The sequence below is a fragment of the Rhagoletis zephyria genome, unplaced genomic scaffold (assembly GCF_001687245.7).
Source record: "Rhagoletis zephyria isolate East Lansing unplaced genomic scaffold, Rhagoletis_zephyria_1.1 Rzeph_scaffold_01313, whole genome shotgun sequence".
Lineage (NCBI taxonomy): Eukaryota > Metazoa > Arthropoda > Insecta > Diptera > Tephritidae > Rhagoletis > Rhagoletis zephyria.
The window spans coordinates 48,800-69,049 of NW_016158397.1; the positions used below are offsets into that span (position 1 = coordinate 48,800).

General features: G+C 36.1%; 3 protein-coding genes across 3 annotated transcripts; 1 reads left to right on the top strand and 2 right to left on the bottom strand.

Annotated features, from left to right (window-relative positions):
* Positions 1 to 929: 929 nt before the first annotated feature.
* On the bottom strand, positions 930 to 4,236 carry LOC108363592 (ATP-binding cassette sub-family F member 1). Its single transcript, XM_017616983.1, has 2 exons — positions 3,013 to 4,236; positions 930 to 2,955 (listed from the first exon to the last, which is right to left on the bottom strand). The coding sequence occupies exons 1-2, from the start codon at positions 4,088 to 4,090 to the stop codon at positions 1,337 to 1,339; spliced, it is 2,697 nt and encodes an 898-aa protein (XP_017472472.1). The 5' UTR covers positions 4,091 to 4,236; the 3' UTR covers positions 930 to 1,336.
* Positions 4,237 to 7,149: 2,913 nt separating this feature from the next.
* Positions 7,150 to 8,871, bottom strand: LOC108363601 (protein will die slowly-like). Its single transcript, XM_017617000.1, has 2 exons — positions 7,657 to 8,871; positions 7,150 to 7,597 (listed from the first exon to the last, which is right to left on the bottom strand). Exons 1-2 carry the CDS (start codon positions 8,521 to 8,523, stop codon positions 7,409 to 7,411), a joined length of 1,056 nt encoding a protein of 351 aa, XP_017472489.1. The 5' UTR covers positions 8,524 to 8,871; the 3' UTR covers positions 7,150 to 7,408.
* Positions 8,872 to 12,529: 3,658 nt separating this feature from the next.
* LOC108363593 (alpha-tocopherol transfer protein) lies at positions 12,530 to 19,461 on the top strand. The gene is made up of 6 exons (XM_017616984.1): positions 12,530 to 12,961; positions 17,321 to 17,480; positions 18,375 to 18,456; positions 18,549 to 18,839; positions 18,915 to 19,051; positions 19,275 to 19,461. The coding sequence occupies exons 1-6, from the start codon at positions 12,877 to 12,879 to the stop codon at positions 19,402 to 19,404; spliced, it is 885 nt and encodes a 294-aa protein (XP_017472473.1). The 5' UTR covers positions 12,530 to 12,876; the 3' UTR covers positions 19,405 to 19,461.
* Positions 19,462 to 20,250: the final 789 nt, after the last annotated feature.

Consider the following 20,250-nt stretch of genomic DNA (forward strand, 5'->3'; position numbering starts at 1 on the left):
ATAATTTTATTTATTCGCAACAGCTGACGAGCGACGCACGCGAAAAGTTGAGAGTTGGCCATCTTTTTGCTTTGTGTTGGCGTGAGCGTTGTCGAATTTTGGCTATGTGGACGGCTGCATTTGAATTCATGTATTCATAGTCAGCTGTTGAAGCGACGCCAACGCCAACGCAACGCCAAAGTTCTATGTAAACGGGCCTTTAGTAACACCACCTTATATAAATTCGCCTTGGGTTTTACCTTCAAATTTTTGTATCATGCATGAAAACCATATTTTATGAACTTTTTTTTTGCTAATTGTCATCAAGTTTCACTTTTTATATTTTATAATAAATACCAATATAATCGCACTCAATCACCGCGCCTTTTTCGTTTTCTTTGTTTTTTTTTTTGTTCTTAGGCGGATATCAAAAACACTCAGAAATTTACTTTTTTCATTCTTTACCGTGATCTTGTTAGTTGTTTCAGCACCAGGGTTCGCTGCAATGAACCAAAAATACCGAATCACGCAAGAAGAGTAGCCCGTTATAATCGCATTTAGGAAAAAAGTAGGGCGATTTTGACATTAGCCGTTTGTTTGCATTTGTTCGTTGTTTCCAATTTGGTGTTAGCTTTTCACTGCAATTTTCTTCATTTTCGCTTTTGACAACGTGTGTAGAATAATTTAACACAAGGACATGATTTATAAAAGAATTTGCATAATAAAAATGATTATTCATGCGTTCAACAATTACGCGGTTTTCTTCGTTCTCCTCATTGTTTACTTCTTACAACAAAGATGGCGTCGATTGATTTCAAATTCACTTCGAGTTTTGTCTATAAGGCGGGTATTTCAGCGATCAGATAAACAATAAACCAAAGAACGTAGATAATCTATCTTCTATATCTATAATCTAGTTATCTACGTTCTTTGCAATAAACTTGATTGTCTGTGCCTCTTCTGTGGCATTAGAAAGGATGGCATCCACTTAAATACAATTTGGTGTAAATACGCCTTGAATTGGTGTGTGCAACGGATAAATTTTATGTCGGGTTGTGTGCAAAACTTTGTTTACCTGTCCAAATAGAGATCGATCGGTATATCCGATACAAAATAAAAAATGCCAATTTACCGCAATTATGAGCATACGAATATTCAAGTGACGTGTGCATCTTCATTTTCAAATATCCGCGCAAATTTAAATTTGTTTCATACATATGTACAATGCATCATGTATTTCGACCAAAGCCCCTTCTTCATAAATCAACTTTAACGGTTTATTTTTTTAAATAATTTCAATCTAGCACTAGAATGCATACAAAACAATTTCAAATATCTTAATCAAAGACGTGTTTAATTATTGCAACACGGCTGCGTTAGCCACAACACTCGGATTATTGACCACTTCGCCGAGCGCGTCCAGCACCTCCTTACGGTAGTCATCAAATTCACCATCGATTTCATTAATGGTCTGGTCTTCAATTACGTACAATGTACAGCCAGTTTCACGAATCAACCGTTCGTCGTGAGATACTATAATTACACCACCCTCGTACTCGTTAATGGCTTCTGCTAAGGCGTCAATAGACTCAATGTCGAGATTGTTCGTAGGTTCATCGAGAATCAGCACATCGGGCGCACTTAGACAGAGTTCAGCGAGGGCAACTCGCGCTTTCTGACCACCGGAGAGATCCTTCATTTTTATAGTATGCGCATGGCTCACCAAACCAAACGAACCTAACGCCTTGCGCGCCTTCTCGTGTTGCAAATTGAAAAGGCGTTGCAAATACTCTGCGGCGGACTCCTCGGCAGTTAGATGTTCACCAGAGTGCTGATCAAATCGACCGACTCGAAGCCGATGATTTTTGCGTTGCTCTCCTTTTTGTGGCTCTAATTCCCCAAGTAGCAATTTAAGGAACGTAGATTTGCCCACCCCATTTGGCCCAACGATGGCCACTCGACTTGTCAAGTCTATACCGAAATCTGTATTGACAAACAGTGGCTTTTGCCCTTCATAAGCAAAAGTAACATTGTGTATTCCCAAAATAGGGGGTTGCAGCTGTGACGGTTCTGGAAAGCGGAATTTGACGATATACTCTTTTGGACGAGCCAATAGTTCCTGAGGCCCATCATCGTCATCTTGCTTCTGCTGCTTAGGCCTCCCTTTCTCTTGTTTTCGGGTGAGAACTTCTTTCTGCTTTTTTTCAGCTGCTTTCTTTGATTGACCATGAGCTTTCAGTTCTCTCAAGCGTTTCTCCTGCTTCTCATATTCCTTTATCATTTCGCGCCGCTTTTGAACATACATCTTCTTAAACATGGAGTAATTACCCTTGTAGTAATGCAGTTTCTTCTGATCGAGATGTATTATTTCGTTACATACGTTGTCTAAGAAACTCTGGTCGTGGGAAACTATTAAAAGCGTCTTTTTCCAACCCTGCAAATAATTATCTAACCAGATTACAGCGTTCAAATCCAAATGGTTAGTAGGTTCATCAAGCATAAGTAAGGTTGGTTCCAAGTAAAGTGCTCGCGCTAACGAAACACGCATGCGCCAGCCACCGGAAAACTTATTTGTCGGGCGGTTTTGCATTTCTTCGCTGAAACCAAGACCAGCCAAGATACGACGAGCACGGGATTCCGCCGAATATGCGCCAATGGCTTTTAGCTCGGAAAATGTGTCGTTCAATTCCTCTTGAACACTCATATCGCCAGCAGCAAATTGATCCTCCAACTCTTTACACTTTGCCAAAAGCTTATTTCTTTTCTCATCAGCCTCTAGTATTGTTTCAATGGCTGTTTTGTCAGTAGCAATTACTTCTTGTTCACAGAGCAGCACATCTATGTTTGGCGGAATAGCGAAGGCACGTGTGGCTATGTGCCGGAGAAGGGTGGTTTTGCCATGCCCATTAGGGCCTACTAAACCATAACGACGTCCGTGAGCAATCAAAAGATTGGCGTTTACAAACAAGTCATTACCTGAAAAAAAAATGAAATTTTAGACACAGTTCGAAGAATTGCAACATGGTAACGTACCTTTAGCCGAGATCGTAAAATTCTCAATTTTGATGTCAACGGCGTGCTCCAATTGTGCTTGCTGACCAGCAGTGCGCTGCACTTGAGACATGGTAAAATTGCTATCCAAGTCGGAATGACCAGACCCACCCTTCTTTGTCATTAGCTCCATTTGCTTCTCATATTCCTGTTGCTTCTTTTGTTTCTTCTTTTCCTTATGCGTAAGCTTTTTCTCCTTAAGGGTTGACTCTGTGTTATTTTCTTTATCTGCATCCTTGTTTTTCTCCTCTTGATATACTTGCTCTTCCAGAGTTTCTTCTAAAGGCACATTACTTTCTATCTGCAGCTCCTCAATTTTTTCCGTGACTTCCATAACTTCTTTTATTTCGGATATTTCTACCTCCTTTTCATTGTTTGGTATAATTGTTTTTGGCTCTGGCTCAGGCTCTTCACTAGCTTCATCTTCTAATTGTTCTTCCAATAATACAGCTTCTTCTTCTTCGTCATCATCACTTATTGCAAATTTGTTTGCTTTTTTCTGTTGCTTCTTGACTGATTTTTTTGAAGCCGGTTTGGCAATTGCGACTAAAAGTTCTTCATCATCCGAATCACCGTCATCTACCAATTCAGGAAATTTCGGCTTCTGATTGCCACTATCTTCGTCATCGCTGAAGTCATCCTTCTTTTTGTTCTTCTTGCTCTTTTTTCCTTGCTTTTTCGCGATTGCTGCTGGTTGCGGTACGCTGGGATCATCTTCATCGCTGGCTTGAATTATTGATCCCTTTTTCTTGCCACCAAGTTGTACGATGGGTTCTGGTTCATCATCGTCATCACTCCACTCGTCTTTCCGCTTGCCTTTCTTTCCCTTTTTGCCTTTTGATTGCGGAGCTTTACTTCCCGACTTAACGCTTTCTAAATCATCAGCATCGTTGGTGGTAACTTTCTTGCCTGCTAACGATTCGTCGTCGCTGGAATCACCGCCACGTTTACCTTTTCTTCCTTTTTTACCAGCCTTTTTGTTCGACGCTGTCTTTACTTCCTCTATATCTTCATCGTCTTCTAAATGATCGTTTTTCTTTTTGCCCTTGGCTTTCGACATACTGCTTTATGTTTTTCGATGATTTTTATAAAAATTTATTTACACAAACTACTTATTTTGGAATTTTAGGAAATTGCAGACGACAGATGTTGCAGTTTCACCAGATTACTTCACGTGGATATAAAAATAGGGTTGCCAAATCGGAGAAAATTTATTTGTCATCGCAAAACTTGAATTTGGCGACTTTCAAATACCCCATTTCTGCATAATTCTCAAAATTTTGCATAATTAAATGATTTATCCCCAATTAATGTAAATATGTATTTTTTCTTCATTATATATATTCTCTCACCAGCAAACTACTGTAATACCTGTTGTTGTATTAATTGCACCATCACCAAGCACTTAAGCTGATGCCAGATAAAACTTTGTAGCTTTGCGTGACATTTATAACTTTGCCAGCAAAGCGCCAAACGCAAAAGGTATGCCACAATGAACGCCAAGAAAACAATTTTGTACCGCTTTTTTACTAGTCAAAGTTGCTGTGGATTTCATATATTTTGCTTTAAAATTATCAGCAATGTAATTAAGTTTTATGTTTCTGCATGAAAACTCGAATTTGGACGAAACAAAATAAATATTAAACTGGCTGATTGTCAAAGCGCGCAAAAAGATGGGAGTTGGCCATCTTTTCGCTTCGCGCTGCAGCTTCGACGATTTATGTGGCATGCTTTGTGCATTTTCATACAATTCATCTTATCTGTCAAAGCGAATCTGTCACGTAAAGCGAAGCAAAAGTTTTATGTGGCATCAGCTTTATATTTTCGGATCCGATTTTAGAGTTGCGCATGTTTTAAAGAATTTTGAAAAAGTGGCGTAGCGTACTATACACGTTTATGCGTAAGCTGATTCGCGAATTCATTTCATGCATTTGGTTTAAAATTGGCTGCATGAACTTCATTTCATGCATTCAATTATACACGAAAATTAACCATGAATTCGGCATCATTTCATGAAATCGTGAAGTGCAAGTTCGGCAACGCCACGTTCCACAAACAGCTGTTTACTAGGGTTATGATAGGTTCTTTCCCTAACAATCCAGACGTGATCCGGTAATTAGAGAATAAGCGAAAAGTTTGCTCTCAAAAATAGAACATAATCCAGAAGTATGGGAACGCAAAAAAAACACATTTCGTGCCCAGAATTTGAGAAACAGTTGATTCGCGTTGTTTTTGGTTTTGACACTTAAATGCAAACACTTGTAAATTGAATTTTTGTTCCACAAATTTGATTTTAAGAATATTAAGATTGAAAATACATTCACTATTCCTTAAAAGCACCAAGTAAATTCAGGCAACATGTAAACGCAAAACAGCTGATATGCACTTTGACGCTTTATCCATTTTTACCCCGAGAAAAAGTCCGGGCTGTTTGGGCAGGAAGAAGAAGACACTTACGATCCAATACGTTCCAATTTTCGATCTCTATTACCCATTTTGTTGAGTACGGGAATAATTTCTGGGCTATTTTTGGAACCCGCGGGATGCCGCGTTGCGTACGGGTAAGAACCTGATGTTTTTAGATTAAAAAGCATGAGTTGCATAAACAGGATTTACAGCTCTGGAAAAGTTACGTGAAATTGTTCAAATATAAAATAAATTTAAATAGATTAAAACGAAAGTATATTAAAACCAATTTAAATATAATATGGTTCGTTTCCTGCCTGGTACCAACAGATTTTTCAAATTCAAAGGGAGGCCAAAAAAGCCACAACCCTACTGTTTAGTTTCTCGCTAGTGCGTTGCCACTTTTTTAAAGCTCTTTATTTTATGAATTCGCGAACTATGCATAAACGGGGCCACTTTTGAATTCATGGAATGGAGAACTCATGAATTCTGTCGCATAAACGTAGTACTAGGGAGAAACTAAATAGGATTGTGACTTTTTGAAATTTGCAGAAGCATCGTTAAGCCACGGCATGCCCTAGTAAACAGCGTTTCTTAAACCTGACTTTGCCGGACTTACACTTTCACCAGTGTTGGCAGTTTTGGTACAATTGTACTCTTTTGATACAATTTCGTTTACAATATACTTTCCTACTACGCAGTACTTTTTAGTACAATTTTGTGATGAATACTATCTATATATACATAGCTCTGAAAATTCACTGGGGGAAATTTTTTATTCTCTTTTTGTCTTCGTCTTCTCGTTTTTGCCTTTGCAAGTTTTTAAAAACATAACATAGCCCAAGGTGTGCTATCAACCTCACATTCCTAGGCAATTTTTGAAAGAATTTTTCGATACTAAATCTTATTAAAACAAAATGTCGAGATCAGCTTCATTATAGATACAGTGTCATCGTTAATTAAGAGAAAGATGTTCTTAAATATCATAATTCTACGACACTCACATATATACCATGAACCAAAAAGACAAGATCACGCGGGCAGGAGAGTAGCCCGTTAGAATCGCATTAAGGAAAAAAGTTGAACGATTTTGACATTAGCCGTTTGTTTACATTTCTTCGTTGTTTACAATTTGGTGGTGGCTTTTTACTGCAATTTTCTTCATTTTCGCTTGTGACAACGTGTGTACACATAAGATAAAGAATAATTTAACACAACGGCATGATTTATAGAAGAATTTGCATAATAAAAATGATTTTTCATGCGTTCAACAATTTCGCGGTTTTCTCCGTTCTCTTCGTTGTTTACTTCTTACAACAAAGATGGCGTCGAGATTTCGGCAGCTAGAAAATAACTTTTTTCGTTCTTTCCTTCCCGCGTGATCTTGTGTCTTTCGTTCATGCATATTTACTACGTTTATACGCACGTATTATTTGAAAATAACCATTTGCAAAATGGTAAATTTTGCCGTATAAACGCTGAGTTAATTTTTTATTTGCAAATAACTAAATCACGTAAATAAGTATTGATTAGTGGTACTATCTGCAAATAAGGGCAAGACGTCGCCATATTCATACCAGCATCTAAATAATAATAATAATAATAATAATATTGCCTTTTTATAATCAGGTTATATTAGAAAAGAATTTTCCACACCGTCGAATAAACAGTGAGTTAGGTATTTGCAAATTATTTTTATTTGCAAATAGCTTACGTATAAGTCCCCTTTTAGACACGTCAAGTCTTGCTTTCAAGTCTGCTGACCTACGCTTAAACGTAGTAAGATATCAGTTTTAGAACTTTATTTGAATGAAGTTTAATTTCGTACAGATATCGGAAATGAAATGTTTATGTATGAGGGTTTTGTTATTACAAAACATAGTAAACGTCTGAGGTTGATTTCTTAAACTAGTTTAATTAATAGAACTATATTTGTATTCGCACGCAATCGAATTTTATGATTCGCGTGCGTTTATGTGTCACTTTTCCACAATTTGATAGTCTTGTCATTTTCTAACGCCGCCGAAGCAATGATGTTCTCCGTAGGGTGACAAGCTGTGCACAAAACAGTATCCGTATGACCCTGAAGCTTTTGAACGACTTCTTTGCTCTGTAAGTTCCAGATATAGACCATATTGTCTTCACTACCAGATACAATCCACTGCAGAAAAATATTTTAAATTTAAATCGCATAAGTATTTTATAAACCATTGTAATTACCTTGCCACCAGTTACTGAGAAATTTGCAAATATGCAATACTTTTCGTTTTTGTGTCCTGTATATGTCTTCAAGCATTTGCCTTTCGAGTAGTCCCATAATTTTAAAGTATTATCCAAAGTGGCTGCCAGAATATACTTTCCATTTGGCGAAAATTTGACAAAGCTCACCGGTGGATTATCATCATCAATCAAAGTTTTCAGACACTGACCACTTGCTGTATCCCAAATACGACATAGCCCGTCATAGCTGGAACTTACAATTAAGGACCCGTCCCGATTGAAATGAACTGCTGATACAGGATCAGAGTGCGCTGGAAGAGTCTTCAAACATTTGCCGGTGCGCACGTCCCAAATACGCACACTTTCATCAAAACTGCCAGAAACAATCAAATTAGACTGCGGATTAAAGTTGCAACAGAAGACATAATTGCTGTGCCCTTTCAGAGTTTTCAAACATTTGCCCGAGCTTAGTTCCCACACCTTAAGTGTTTTATCATCGCTGGCGCTTACCAGCAACCGAGAGTCAGATGACCAGGCGACATCGCTTATACCAAGCTTATGGCCGGAGATGGTTTTTTCGAACTTACCATCATAAGCGCCCCAAATTTTAATCAATTTATCAGCCGATGAACTGGCTAACCATTCTCCATTTGGGCTAAATTTAACAGCAGATACGGCTTTTGTGTGACCGGCCAAGGTAAATTTCAGGGCATAATTGGGTTTCACCGAAAGTGAACTCTTATTTGACGGGGTGTTGGAAGTGGCTGAAGACGAAGACTGCAATGTGTTAGGGCCCGTAGGTGCCGTAGGCATCGGCTGTGGCGGATGTACGCCCGGGTGACCATGTACAGCACCGATTGGTACCATCCTGTGGACTAAGGGAAGTGGTGCGTGGCACGAATTCAGTGCTGCGGCTAATATTTACTGTTTTGGGAATAACTGGCAGTGCGGCTACACGCGGCACGTTGTTGTTTTGCGTCTGCGTGGTATTAAGCTGATTCTCGATTTTTCCGCAACTTACAATGCGTTCTGGGGAGGCACGAAGTGTAGTTCGTTTTAATATATGCAAATATACGCCTTGTGTATCTATTTTAGAAATTAATTTAATTATTTAAACACTATTCAATGTTTTCCTCTAAAATTCTGCGTGATGTTTGTAATGCGGCTCGTGTTTGCTTTTTTCACAATGTTGCCAAACTTTTTATTTTTTGCGATTTTTCGATAACAGTGGCACTGAAACTGTTCTTTGGGAACAAAATGCACCGGAATCGGTTGGGAACAAAATGCCAAAAATCGGTTATGGAAAGCACTTGCCATACTGAACAGTGAGATGGCGCTGAGGACAGCGGAAACGGATTATTGATGTACAAAATTACACATTTTAAAAACAATTTCAAATTCATTTCTATATCAGCACACGCATACAACAAAAACAACAGCACGATAATAAATGTTAATTTAACTTGGACACCAGTTGACTACCTATAAAAAGCTTAAAAAAGCGTCATACAGAAAGTGTGAGAACGAGTTTTCACCGCCAAAATTGTGTACACTACCTCATTTTCCGATTTTTAGTCCCTGGGCTAGATTCTATAGCTGTGAGAAAATTGTGTGTGACAGAGTGAAAAACGCGTGACTTGACCCCAATATACCCAATGAGTGTCCGGCATGTGGAGACTCCCCGCACGACACCAACCACCTCTTCACATTCCAGCTCAATTTCATTCAACAAATACCCCTCTCCGTTTGGTCCGACCCCGACGAAACTGCGCGTTCCTTCGGCCTACCATTAATTGAGCTTGACGACAACGATTGAAGGACAAATCGAAATAGGCGGGGCTTAAGTGCCGCTACAACAACAATAACAACTAACTCACCGAATCAAATGCTTTGAGTTTTTCAGAAGAGTAGTGCACACAAGTTTGACAGTCAAAACTCATTCTCACACTTCCTGAACCGCAAAAAGAAGATTGTATAAAATTTTCAATGCACACTCGAAAGTTCACAGTTATGGAATCCAGCCCCTGGTCCAAGGCGCATTTAATAAGGTGGTGTTAGCCGTAAATAAGTAAAAAATTACACTAACAAATCATACACAAAATGACAGTAAGAATTACAACAAATAAACGATTTTGACGTTATGATTTCCATGGCGAAAAATTCAGCTGTCGCTCCAACACCACCTTATTGAATTCACCTTGTCCTGGTCTAAGTGGTTAGAATCATTAGAGCACTATTAACAGGGAAAAAATAAAAAGATCTGAAAGTAGCAAAAATTCTAAATTAGCAATCGAATATTACGAAATCGGATGCAAACGAATGTACATATGTACTATGTTACATTAAGAATGTTAATCCCGGGATCCCGATATTTTTTAAGTTCGAAAATCCAGGGATTATTTGCCTAGAATCCCGGTATTTTGTGGATTTTTAATTTACGCTGGTGGCAATAATAGAAACGTCTTATGTTGACCAGTTTTGGATATATTTCTTTTGTTTATTTAATATATAATAATATTTTTATTTTTATAAATGTGTAGCTCAATATATACATATTGCGATATGGATATATTTCTTTTGTTTATTTAATATATAATAATATTTTTATTTTTATAAATGTGTAGCTCAATATATACATATTGCGACAGGTAATTTACAAAAAAAAAAAATCAATATATTCGCGAAACCAAGGGTCAAATATACTAAAATTGCGTTCTTAGTTTTTCTCTCTGAACTTTAGGATTTTTTAAAAGAACTTTAAAATTTTAGATATATGAGTAATTAAAACTATGTTTCGAAAAATTCAGTGCAATGTACTTGGAAAAAAAATTCTGTAGAGTTAAAACATATCAAATTTTTTGTTATTTAAGGGACGTTTAGGTATTGAAAATACACTTTTATAATTTTATTCTCGAATATGTATCCTTGAAATTTAATTTTTTTTTTTGTTAAATTATATGTTAAGGACGAACTTTATTAGCTTAAAAGAAATAAAATAGATTAAAGGGGCATTTGCAATTCCTATTCGCCCTTGTGAACCCCAAAAATTCTACCGTTTTTTTTTTCATTTGGTACCCATATTTTTGTTCTACATTTCACTGAATTTTTTAAATAAGTTTTGGAATTAGTCACATCTTTGAAATTATTAAGTTCTTTTAGAAAATATCATGACGTCAGAAAAATATGAATTTATATGCCGTTAATTATATGTAATATGGGGTTTACTTTTATAAAAAAAAAAATTAAATATTGAATCTTGAATATTGGTCTAAATAAGGCACTTCTTTTATTTCTGCCACTGGTATTATGAGCTGCTTTTAAGCAGAAAATACATTTTTTTCTTAATTTTTTTGCGTCGAGCTTTTTTCGACACACCTTAAGTTACTTTATGGGCCAATCCATGTAAAAGCGGAAAACGACATAAATTTAAATATGCCCTAATATCTCTATTTCAGTAGTAACCTCTTTTTAAATGACTACATTTCAGCAATCTTTTTTTATGCATAATTGCTTCACACCAGTGTGACATGTGCCACCAGTCACAAATTGAACATTTTTTTAATATTTCTATGAAGATTATAAACTTTGTATTATTGAGAATTAAAAAAAAAAAACCCAAGGGCCGTTTTCTCAAGTAACTTGTAACTTTAAAGCTCACTTTATATTTAAAGATTGCATTAAAATTTTTGATTGTGTCTAAAGTACATAAAGCATTTCATTATCGGGTTTAAATTGCTTTACAACCAAGAAACATAACAAAAATCGACAATAAAAATGCTTAACTTTAGACATAACTTCATTTTTAATCCAACCTTTAAATATAACACCATCGCAAAAAAATGATGAAAAATCAACGCGAATCCTTAGTCACTTGAAACTTAAACTTTATTAAGCTGGAATTTAATGGGCTATGAAACTGCGGGCCAAAAACTTTTTGTTGTTATTTTTTCACACTTTTCTAGAAAGTTTGAAAATTGGGTTCATGTGATTTTTTGGTAGAGAATGAGCTGTATTTTTATAAAAAATAATAAACATTAAACAAACAAAAGAAAAATAGCCAAAAATGGGCATGCCCCTATTATTTTTCACATGACTATAAGTGTTGCCTTTCAGGCATTTTCAAAAAATTGTGTTTAAATGGACTTCCCAAGAAGTTTAAGTTTTTTTTCAGTTGTCTTTTGAAAAGGTCGACTTTACTAGCCAACAGCCTTGCAAAAAGAATGGGCCATTTGAAGACTCAGCTTATTAACTTATTATCACTCATTTAACTATTTCGTCTGTGAGAATATAATGTACTCATTCATAGCAAAGTCAATTTTCCCACTGCTTGGTTATTGATGCGTACACACGAGCGTGGCGACTCTTTGGCAGATGGGACGCAATTGCGCATGCGTGACGACAACATCGCCGAATTTCAATGTCACCAATAAACAAGCACCTAATTAAATGTCACGCCAACATTGTCGCTTATACATACATATGTACATACCTAGGTTGCATGTGCAACTATACATATTGTATGTATGCAAAGTGCTGTACAATAAATTTGTCAAAATATAAGAAAAATAAGTAAAAAAAAAAAACAAGAAAATGGTAACCATTGTTTCATTACCCACCAATGTGCCGAGGAGGCCGGCCAAGGGTGGCATACAGCACATCACCAATGTAGTAACTGCATTTGCAGTTTCGCGATGGGCACGACAGCGTTTTAGCCAACCGCACAGAATGTGGCTTAAACTTAGTGCGCATTTCGCCAAGAAGTATGAAAGTATATGCATATATGTATAAGTGGGTAAATAAGTATGTATGTATGTAGGCAAATCCACCGTCCAGCACGAGTCTACCGCTCTGTTTATATTAGCTCAACTGGCTGGGACGCGCTTTCAGTTGCTGCGAGTACCTGGTGAGCGGCAGTTCGTATCTTGGATTTACTCATCTCCAGCACAGAGGAGGTGTCGCGCGAATTTCAGTTTGGGGACAAAGATTTGTCGGCAAAACTGGCATTTAATTATCTACATTGTGAAAGCATAAAAAGCAATCAAATTCGAAGCGCAATAATTGAACTATAACTTTTCTCTCTAAAATAAAAAAAAAACACACACACAACGCCAGTTTAGTTTAATATATTTTTTTAATAAATGTGTGAACTTCCTAAACAATACGAAAATTGTGTTAAAATTATCGTTGTGTTGTTTTATTGTTTTACAATAATTAAACAAAATGGTTGTAAAGCCTGAGTTGGACGAGCTTGTCGCCGAACTGCAGCACTGGATTAAGACGCAGCCGCATTTGCCACAAGCAATAGGTGAGCTGCATGTGGCGGGAGGGCGGGATTTAGTAGAGAAAAGTGAATGTTTAATATAAATTTGTTTATATGTATGTGTAAGCATATCTAACTACAAAAGCATATAGTATGAACCAATGCAATAAGCCTTGCTATGGAGCAACATTTTCGGCAGTTTTTTAAAGATTTTTTTTTCAAAGATACAGCTGCGGTCAATTAGATAGCAAAAGGGCAAAATGTTTATTTATTTATTTTTAATAATTTTCATTTAAAATATAGTTCGGTCAACCCAAATCACAGAAATAACATGAATAAAAGTTTCAAATATTGCACAAAGTTTACAAAAATCAAAAAAAAAAAAAAAAAATTCATAAAAATTAAAAAATTTTTTTTCACAATTTTTAGAGTATGGAGTTTAGTAGCCTATTCAATTTTAATGCAGTAAAGTGCAAGTCTCAAGTCACTAAAATTTACATTTGATTTTTTAGATTTTTTTTTGTAGAGGGTGTTCAGCATTTTGCTCTATATACAGTTAAATATTGTTCATGCGTTGCTACTATCTTAATAACCGCAACGGTACATGAGTTCTGTTCGCTATGCAAATAACTTGTAAAAGCTTGTGCAATTTTTTACAAAATCGCGTTCTTTTAGGCAAAAACCTTACAAAACTGATGGGCCAATTTTTTAACTTATTCTTTCAGCTTTGAATAAGCACCATCCATACGTATGCATGTATGAGTATAAGTATATGTGCACATATTTAAATATACTCAGCAACTACTTATGCATGTAATTTGTTAGAATAATTTACGATTTACTGTGTGAAGGCCCTTTGGTGCGATGTTTAAGCGATTTGTGTGGAAACTTTTCATAATAGCTAGTCTTCTTATTTTTAATTGTTTGCATACAAAAATGACTACACAGTTTAACTCACTAATTCAGCACATAGTCCGGCTCTGCTGTTTGGCATACTAAGTAGGTGTTTTTTTTTTCTTTCAGTTCGCGTTTGCTCGCTGCGATCTCGATTGAGGGAATTTCAAAGTCGTACGTGCGCCATTTACGGCGCGACTGCCAGTGACAAGTAGCAAGTTTTTGTGCAATGTTCGTCATCCGCTTCAATAAATGTCACAAAGAGTTTTGCTACAAATATTAGATTAAAAATTTTGTGAAATTAAACCTATTTGTGAAAGGTAAAGTTATTTTCCAAAATATTAAACCTGTCCGAAATAATTGATGCCGAATTCGCCATATTAGAATTTCAAATGCCCAAAAAATTTAAATTTAAGTAAAAAAATCAAAACAAAAAGCTGCATAAGACATACAAAAATACTTGATTCAAAAAGTAGCAATAATCTTATGAGCAAAATTTTCTTATATTGCGGGTGTTTAATGCCATGCGCACATACTCGTACATATATTTACATTCGTATATCTATATACATACAGTAGGCTGGTCCAGCATAAAAGTAAAGTCGGAATTTTAATACTCTTACAAACTAGGATTTTTCTATACAAAAAAAAAATTTATATTTTTTCATTTTTAAATCAAAAAACATTTGGAGGTTGCTCAAAGCGCTCAAAGTTTTCCATGTTTTTTATGTGGGGAAAAAACACTCCGAAGAAATGGTATAGAATTCTTGCAAATCAAAATTTTTCGATCGAAAAACTCTAATTCTCTTCAGGAGACTTCCGATCAGTATTGCCAGGTCTTCGGCATGAGAAAACGTCCTTCTTGGTCTGAAAAAACGTCATTTCCTCCCAAAAACGTCTTTTTCAAATGTATGCACAAATAATTGTGCTTATTAAACTTTTATTGTATACGAAAGTCCATATGTAGGTAAGGTATATTAAAATGTCATTTGTCACATTTAAAATTCATTCTAAACTGGTTCGAGATCATTAATATAAAATTAATTTTATAGATACACTTGTGACCAGCTGGTTAAGTCATCGATTTTGGCTGTTTCTTTTTTGTTTATTTAATGTTTATTATTTTTCCATAAAAGCCTAGCTCATTATATAACAAACAAAATATAAATCCACATTTCAAACTTTGTGCAAAAATTATAAAAAATCTGCAAATTTTAGCTAGGTTTTCAAATTCTTATTCAGATTTTTTTGAATTTTTTTGAGTATGCAGGTTGATAGCCCATTAAATTCCAGGGCAATAATGTGCAAGTGTTAAGTCGCTAAAAAATCGCGTTGATTTTTAATATTTTTTTTCTTGTAGACATTTGGTTAGGTGGTCGGTTGTCGAAAATGCTAATTTACGTTCTGTAAGAAGGAACATATCAATATTTCAACCTTTTTACGTTCACTGCATTTTCAATAAGGGGCACCATGCGTGTCATTTTCTTTATGCGCTTAAATAAGGGTTAAGTCATCTGTGTCCAAAGAATAAATATTTTTTGAAGCAGCTGCTGCAAAAAACAAAGCTTGCAAAGATTTATTAAGAAAATAATTCATAATCACTTCTACTTACAAGATTTAGTAACAGAGAAAAATTACTGGGAAGTTAAAAAACGTAATCTTTTACACAAGCAACGTCCAAACGTCAACAGTGTACAAAAAACGTCCAAATGACGTTAAAAACGTCAACCTGGCAACGCTGCTTCCAATAATAATACCTTATTGTTTATTTAACGATGTTTTGATACAAGAGATTTTTTAATACTCGTGATTTTTTATGTATAAGTCCCCCCATCGCAATTTTAGAGGTTTTTGACGGACCTATAAAGTATAGTTACTAAGAAAAAATTAACAATTTTTTATCGGTATAGAACAATCATAGGGGATGAGAGTATTAAAATTCCAACTTTACTTTTTCACATGCATTTTTGGACCATCCTAATATACATTCATATGTGTGGCTAGAACGATTTATATTTGTTTATGCATATAATTTGAGCTTATTCTACATTATTCTTTATTCCATTATCATTAATTTATGCTAGCAATAATCATTTAAAAATCGAAAAATATAAAATTTAAATAGGGAATGCGAATTTAGCAAATGCTGCATGCAACTCAACTCTTTACTTAATTCATCTTTTACAAATCTTATGTGCCAGTATGCGGTTAAATACTTATATGTAGGTACATATGTACATACTCACACCTCAGCTAAGGTAAGCTCAGTGCTTGTTGTTGTACTAAGTTAAAAATTTCCAAAGGTGCGAATCAGCAGCGCGTCACTTACGACAAAATTGCACAATGCAGCGAAAAAGTGTACCTACACACACACACACACATACATATATGAATATAACTCAAAACAATGCAAAAGTAATGAAACCGGTTTCATAGAGGTGAGTACTTAGATTGAGTTGCATTTAGTTTTATTGCACTTTCAACCCAATTACCTCATACATATGTGTATATGTTTATACTTATATACATATGTATATATACATATATGTGCATACATATATACATTTCCATACATGTGTACATATGTACATATGTATATGAGCATTTCCACAGAATAGTCAACCAGGACCGAGAACCAAGAAGAGCAATCAGTTGTATGGGAGCTATAGTGGTCCGATTTTGACAGTTCCGACAAATGATTAATACATTATTAAAATACACTTGCCTACCAACTTTCAGTCAGATATATCAGATATAATGACGAACTAGATTTCGTTCAAACAGACAGACAGATGGACTTGGCTAAATCGACTCAGCTGGACGTTCTGATCATTTTGGCAAACATTTACTTCGGTCTATATCTTCTTCTTCAGATACTTAAAAACATCAGAAAAAATTTATAATACCATTTCATGTTAATGAAAGGTATAAAAAATTATGAAAAAAAAAAACTAATAGAAATATTTTTCAACGCGAAAAAAGTTAGGAGGAAGTTACTTCATTCGACTCTAATATAAAATTGATCGCTTTAGAATATTTGTTCCCTTTTCGCAGTTCTTTTGCATTTTCCAATTTGCAGCCAAAAGCGACTTCCATTATTCGTGCGTTTGTGACTGCATGTTTATTGCTAACATATTGAAAAATTAAAATCGAAGGATCATGCCTTTTACACCACAGATATATGTATGCACCTAAAAAAATGCTATCGAAACATGACAAAATTAAAAAAAATTTATGTTTCCCGTTTTTTGAACTTCGAAAGCGTACGAACGTACGGTTCGCGACCGTTAGAAATGCCCATATGCCCATCTACAGCGTATGCGACTCACGTTTAGCACGTGAAAACGCCGAGAAGCTCAATAAAGTATTTAGCGAAAAGTTAATTTTAATTTTTGTAACGCACACACTCGCAGCTTAGCTATTTTGCCAGCTAGTCAAGCTAGTTCTCTATCTATGTACATATATATCTCCAGCACTCTGACTGTTCGTCTATTTATTGTTTAATTGCAGAGAAGCCGGTACTCGAGCGCTTCCTCTATTCGATGTTTGGCGACGTGGAGAACGCCAAGCGACTGTTCGAACTCAACTATGCGCTGCGCAACAAGTATCCGCACATATTCCTGCAGCGCGATCCCACCGATCAAGAGTCACAGCAGCTGTTGCAAGTAGCGTGAGTAGCGTAATAACGGTGAACGGTAGAGGTGCAAAACTATCGATAGTCAGACTATCGATAGCATTCGATATTATTTTCAAAACTATCGATATATCGTCGATTAGTAGCGTATTTATATTCTTTTCGCTCAATTTTAGTATGAAGATTTGCTTAAAAATATATTCGGAAAGGCGTTTGGATACTCTTGTAAACTACTGGACACGTTTTTTTAATTGTTTATTTGTTAAGTTAGAAGTAAAGTTATTGAAAATTTGAAATTAATTGAAATTGAAAAAATGGGCGTGCTGAAATTTTACATTTGTGGTTTTAGATATCCTAAGTCATATATAAGGCATTCAGGATGTAGATTGAAATTTTCGAACACGAAGTCATTTCTTTTTATCTGAAAAGTAATGGTTTTTATTTACCTTCTATTAAATAGTAAATAGTGGTGAGTAGATAATATTAAAGTTTTCCTATAAGTTAAGTTGTATCAGTTTTTTTACTGGAGTAAGCGATATAAAGATGCAAGGTTTTCCGTACTTTTCGAAATTTTTCATTACTCTCTTAAAAAAGTAGCAACCAAATTTTTAGTTCAACTTGGATGTTTATGAGAAACGAAAAGAAAAGAATAAATAAACATGTCTGTCGGATTATCGATAGACCAAAAAACAATCGATGGTAGCGAAAAATAAAAAACATCGATACTATCGATAATGCCATCGATAGTTTTGCACCGTCAGTGGACGGTCGACGATGTTAAGGTGGCCAAACCAGTTATTGCGAAAAATCTGTGTGCAACTGATTTTTTTTTTAATACACTTTTACATTTGAGTTTTGACAATTTTATGCATAACGGCTTAAATATTACGACTTTTATTTTTATTTTTCTTATAAAAACTACTTTTCCAGCGATCTAGTGCCGTTGCCTGGGTTGACACCGGACAAAAATAAGCTGCTCTTCTACCGACTAACCGACTATGAGGCCGATAAGGTGTGATACTTGTTGTTTTTATCGTTGCTATTACTATTAAATATATGTATAGCAAATATTCCAAAAAATCGTATTAAATATTTGAATTTTAGTTCAATTTTACGGCCAGTATCAAAGTGTTCTTTATGATGGCGGATCTGCGCTTTGTCGTACCCGATGAGGCAGGCATGTGCGACGGTGAGGTACCCATTTTCGACATGGCTGGCTACAGCTTACGGCATGTGGCGCGCACGGTCTTCAGTTCGCTTCGCGTTTATATGAAGTTCGTGCAAGAGGCACATCCGGTGCGCTTGAAGGCCATACACGTGCTCAACTGCCCCTCCTATCTGGACAAGGTGCTGACTGTGGTGAAGCCGTTCATTAAAAGTGAGGTTTTTAAATTGGTAAGTGGCCGGGGAGAGGTAGTAGAGAGCTTGCTAAATAATGTTTGAATTAAAAAATGCCTTTTCACCACGTAGATCAATTTTCATCTACCCAATGCCGATACACCCTACAATTACTTCCCGCGTGAAATGCTACCGGAGGAATATGGCGGAGCAGCGGGAAAAATGGCTGACTTGAAAGAAAAATGGGTTAAATTGCTGATAGAGAAGAGGTAATTGTCAAAGGAAAATGTATGGCCACATCATGTATTTCGAAGCTCAGTCACATATTTATTCGAGTGCAGTGAAAACTGCGTGCAATTGGCTACCGAAAGCCACATTGCGAAGCTTCGGTTTGCCAGCCTCCTCACAATCTTTGACCCAAAGACCACTTGAGTTCGAAATGTATGATTAGGCACCAAATTTCAGTTGCTAAAATGAAGAAACACTTTTCAGAGATTACTTGATGAACCCCGATGCGTGGAAGATCGACAAAAGCAAGAAACTAAAAGCTGCAACAATGACAGAAGCAAACCGAGAGCCGGATAAAATTTGCCAGAGTTTGAAAACACTGGAAATCGATTAAAGAAATAGTTATCAATGTAAAGACGTCTATCGATATGTAAACATATCCGCATGTAAAGAATAAAAAAAAAAAACTAATTTAGAAAAGAGCAATTATAGTAACAGTTAGCAAAAGATAAAAAAATGCTGCTAAAATTCCGAAGTAAGAAGCATTGAATTGCATTTTCAACTCTTTAACTCATCATTTACCAACTTGTATGCAGTGTGCCATTTGCTCAAAGGCGGCACTTCCTCGAAGTTTGCACACAATTTGAGTTGAGTTGTTGTGCTGCCTTTAAAAAGTTAACAAGCACACATGCATGCATACATACGAACACACACATAGTCTCAGCAGCAACATGCCGTAATTCATTCAACTCATTCATGCAGAGGACACACTCAGTCGGCGCTGTGTTGTGCACTTCCTTTTTCTGTTTGAAGTGCCTGTCGCAGGGGAGGAGCGGACAGTAGTGTAAAGCCTTGGCACCACCATCGGTCGTAGGCCTTGCTATGGAGTTGAAAAATGAAAAAAAAATAAATGTGATAAGAATGGACGGAAAATCGTGCAGTTGCGTTGAGGTGAGCAAGCCTACTAAGGAGAAGTACTCCTTTGGAAATGCTATGCACTTGAAGCGCATTAATCACGCCCGTTTATCAGGAAGAAAAGTCACAATGCGGCGAAATGAAATTGCGGAAAAATTAGAATACTGTGAGGTGTAAATATATAAACAAAGCCAAAGGAGCTAAATGCGTCAATAGGGGTGGTGGAAGGCGAAACGCTGCAGACGCGCCGTGCGTTAATTCGATGAGTCACCTGCTGCGCTCTTAAATGACTTTGTCAATTGATTCTGATTCGTAATTAAAGTTT

Excerpts from the sequence above, each read along its gene's own strand:
- LOC108363592 (XM_017616983.1), bottom strand. The coding sequence starts at position 4,090 with ATGTCGAAAGCCAAGGGCAAAAAGAAAAACGATCATTTAGAAGACGAT. Across the intron at positions 2,956-3,012 it reads TTTTACGATCTCGGCTAAAG|GTAATGACTTGTTTGTAAAC; the intron begins GTACGTTACCAT and ends TTTTTTTTTCAG.
- LOC108363601 (XM_017617000.1), bottom strand. The coding sequence starts at position 8,523 with ATGGTACCAATCGGTGCTGTACATGGTCACCCGGGCGTACATCCGCCA. Across the intron at positions 7,598-7,656 it reads TCTCAGTAACTGGTGGCAAG|TGGATTGTATCTGGTAGTGA; the intron begins GTAATTACAATG and ends ATTTTTCTGCAG.
- LOC108363593 (XM_017616984.1), top strand. The coding sequence starts at position 12,877 with ATGGTTGTAAAGCCTGAGTTGGACGAGCTTGTCGCCGAACTGCAGCAC. Across the intron at positions 12,962-17,320 it reads GCATTTGCCACAAGCAATAG|AGAAGCCGGTACTCGAGCGC; the intron begins GTGAGCTGCATG and ends GTTTAATTGCAG. Across the intron at positions 17,481-18,374 it reads CAGCAGCTGTTGCAAGTAGC|CGATCTAGTGCCGTTGCCTG; the intron begins GTGAGTAGCGTA and ends CTACTTTTCCAG.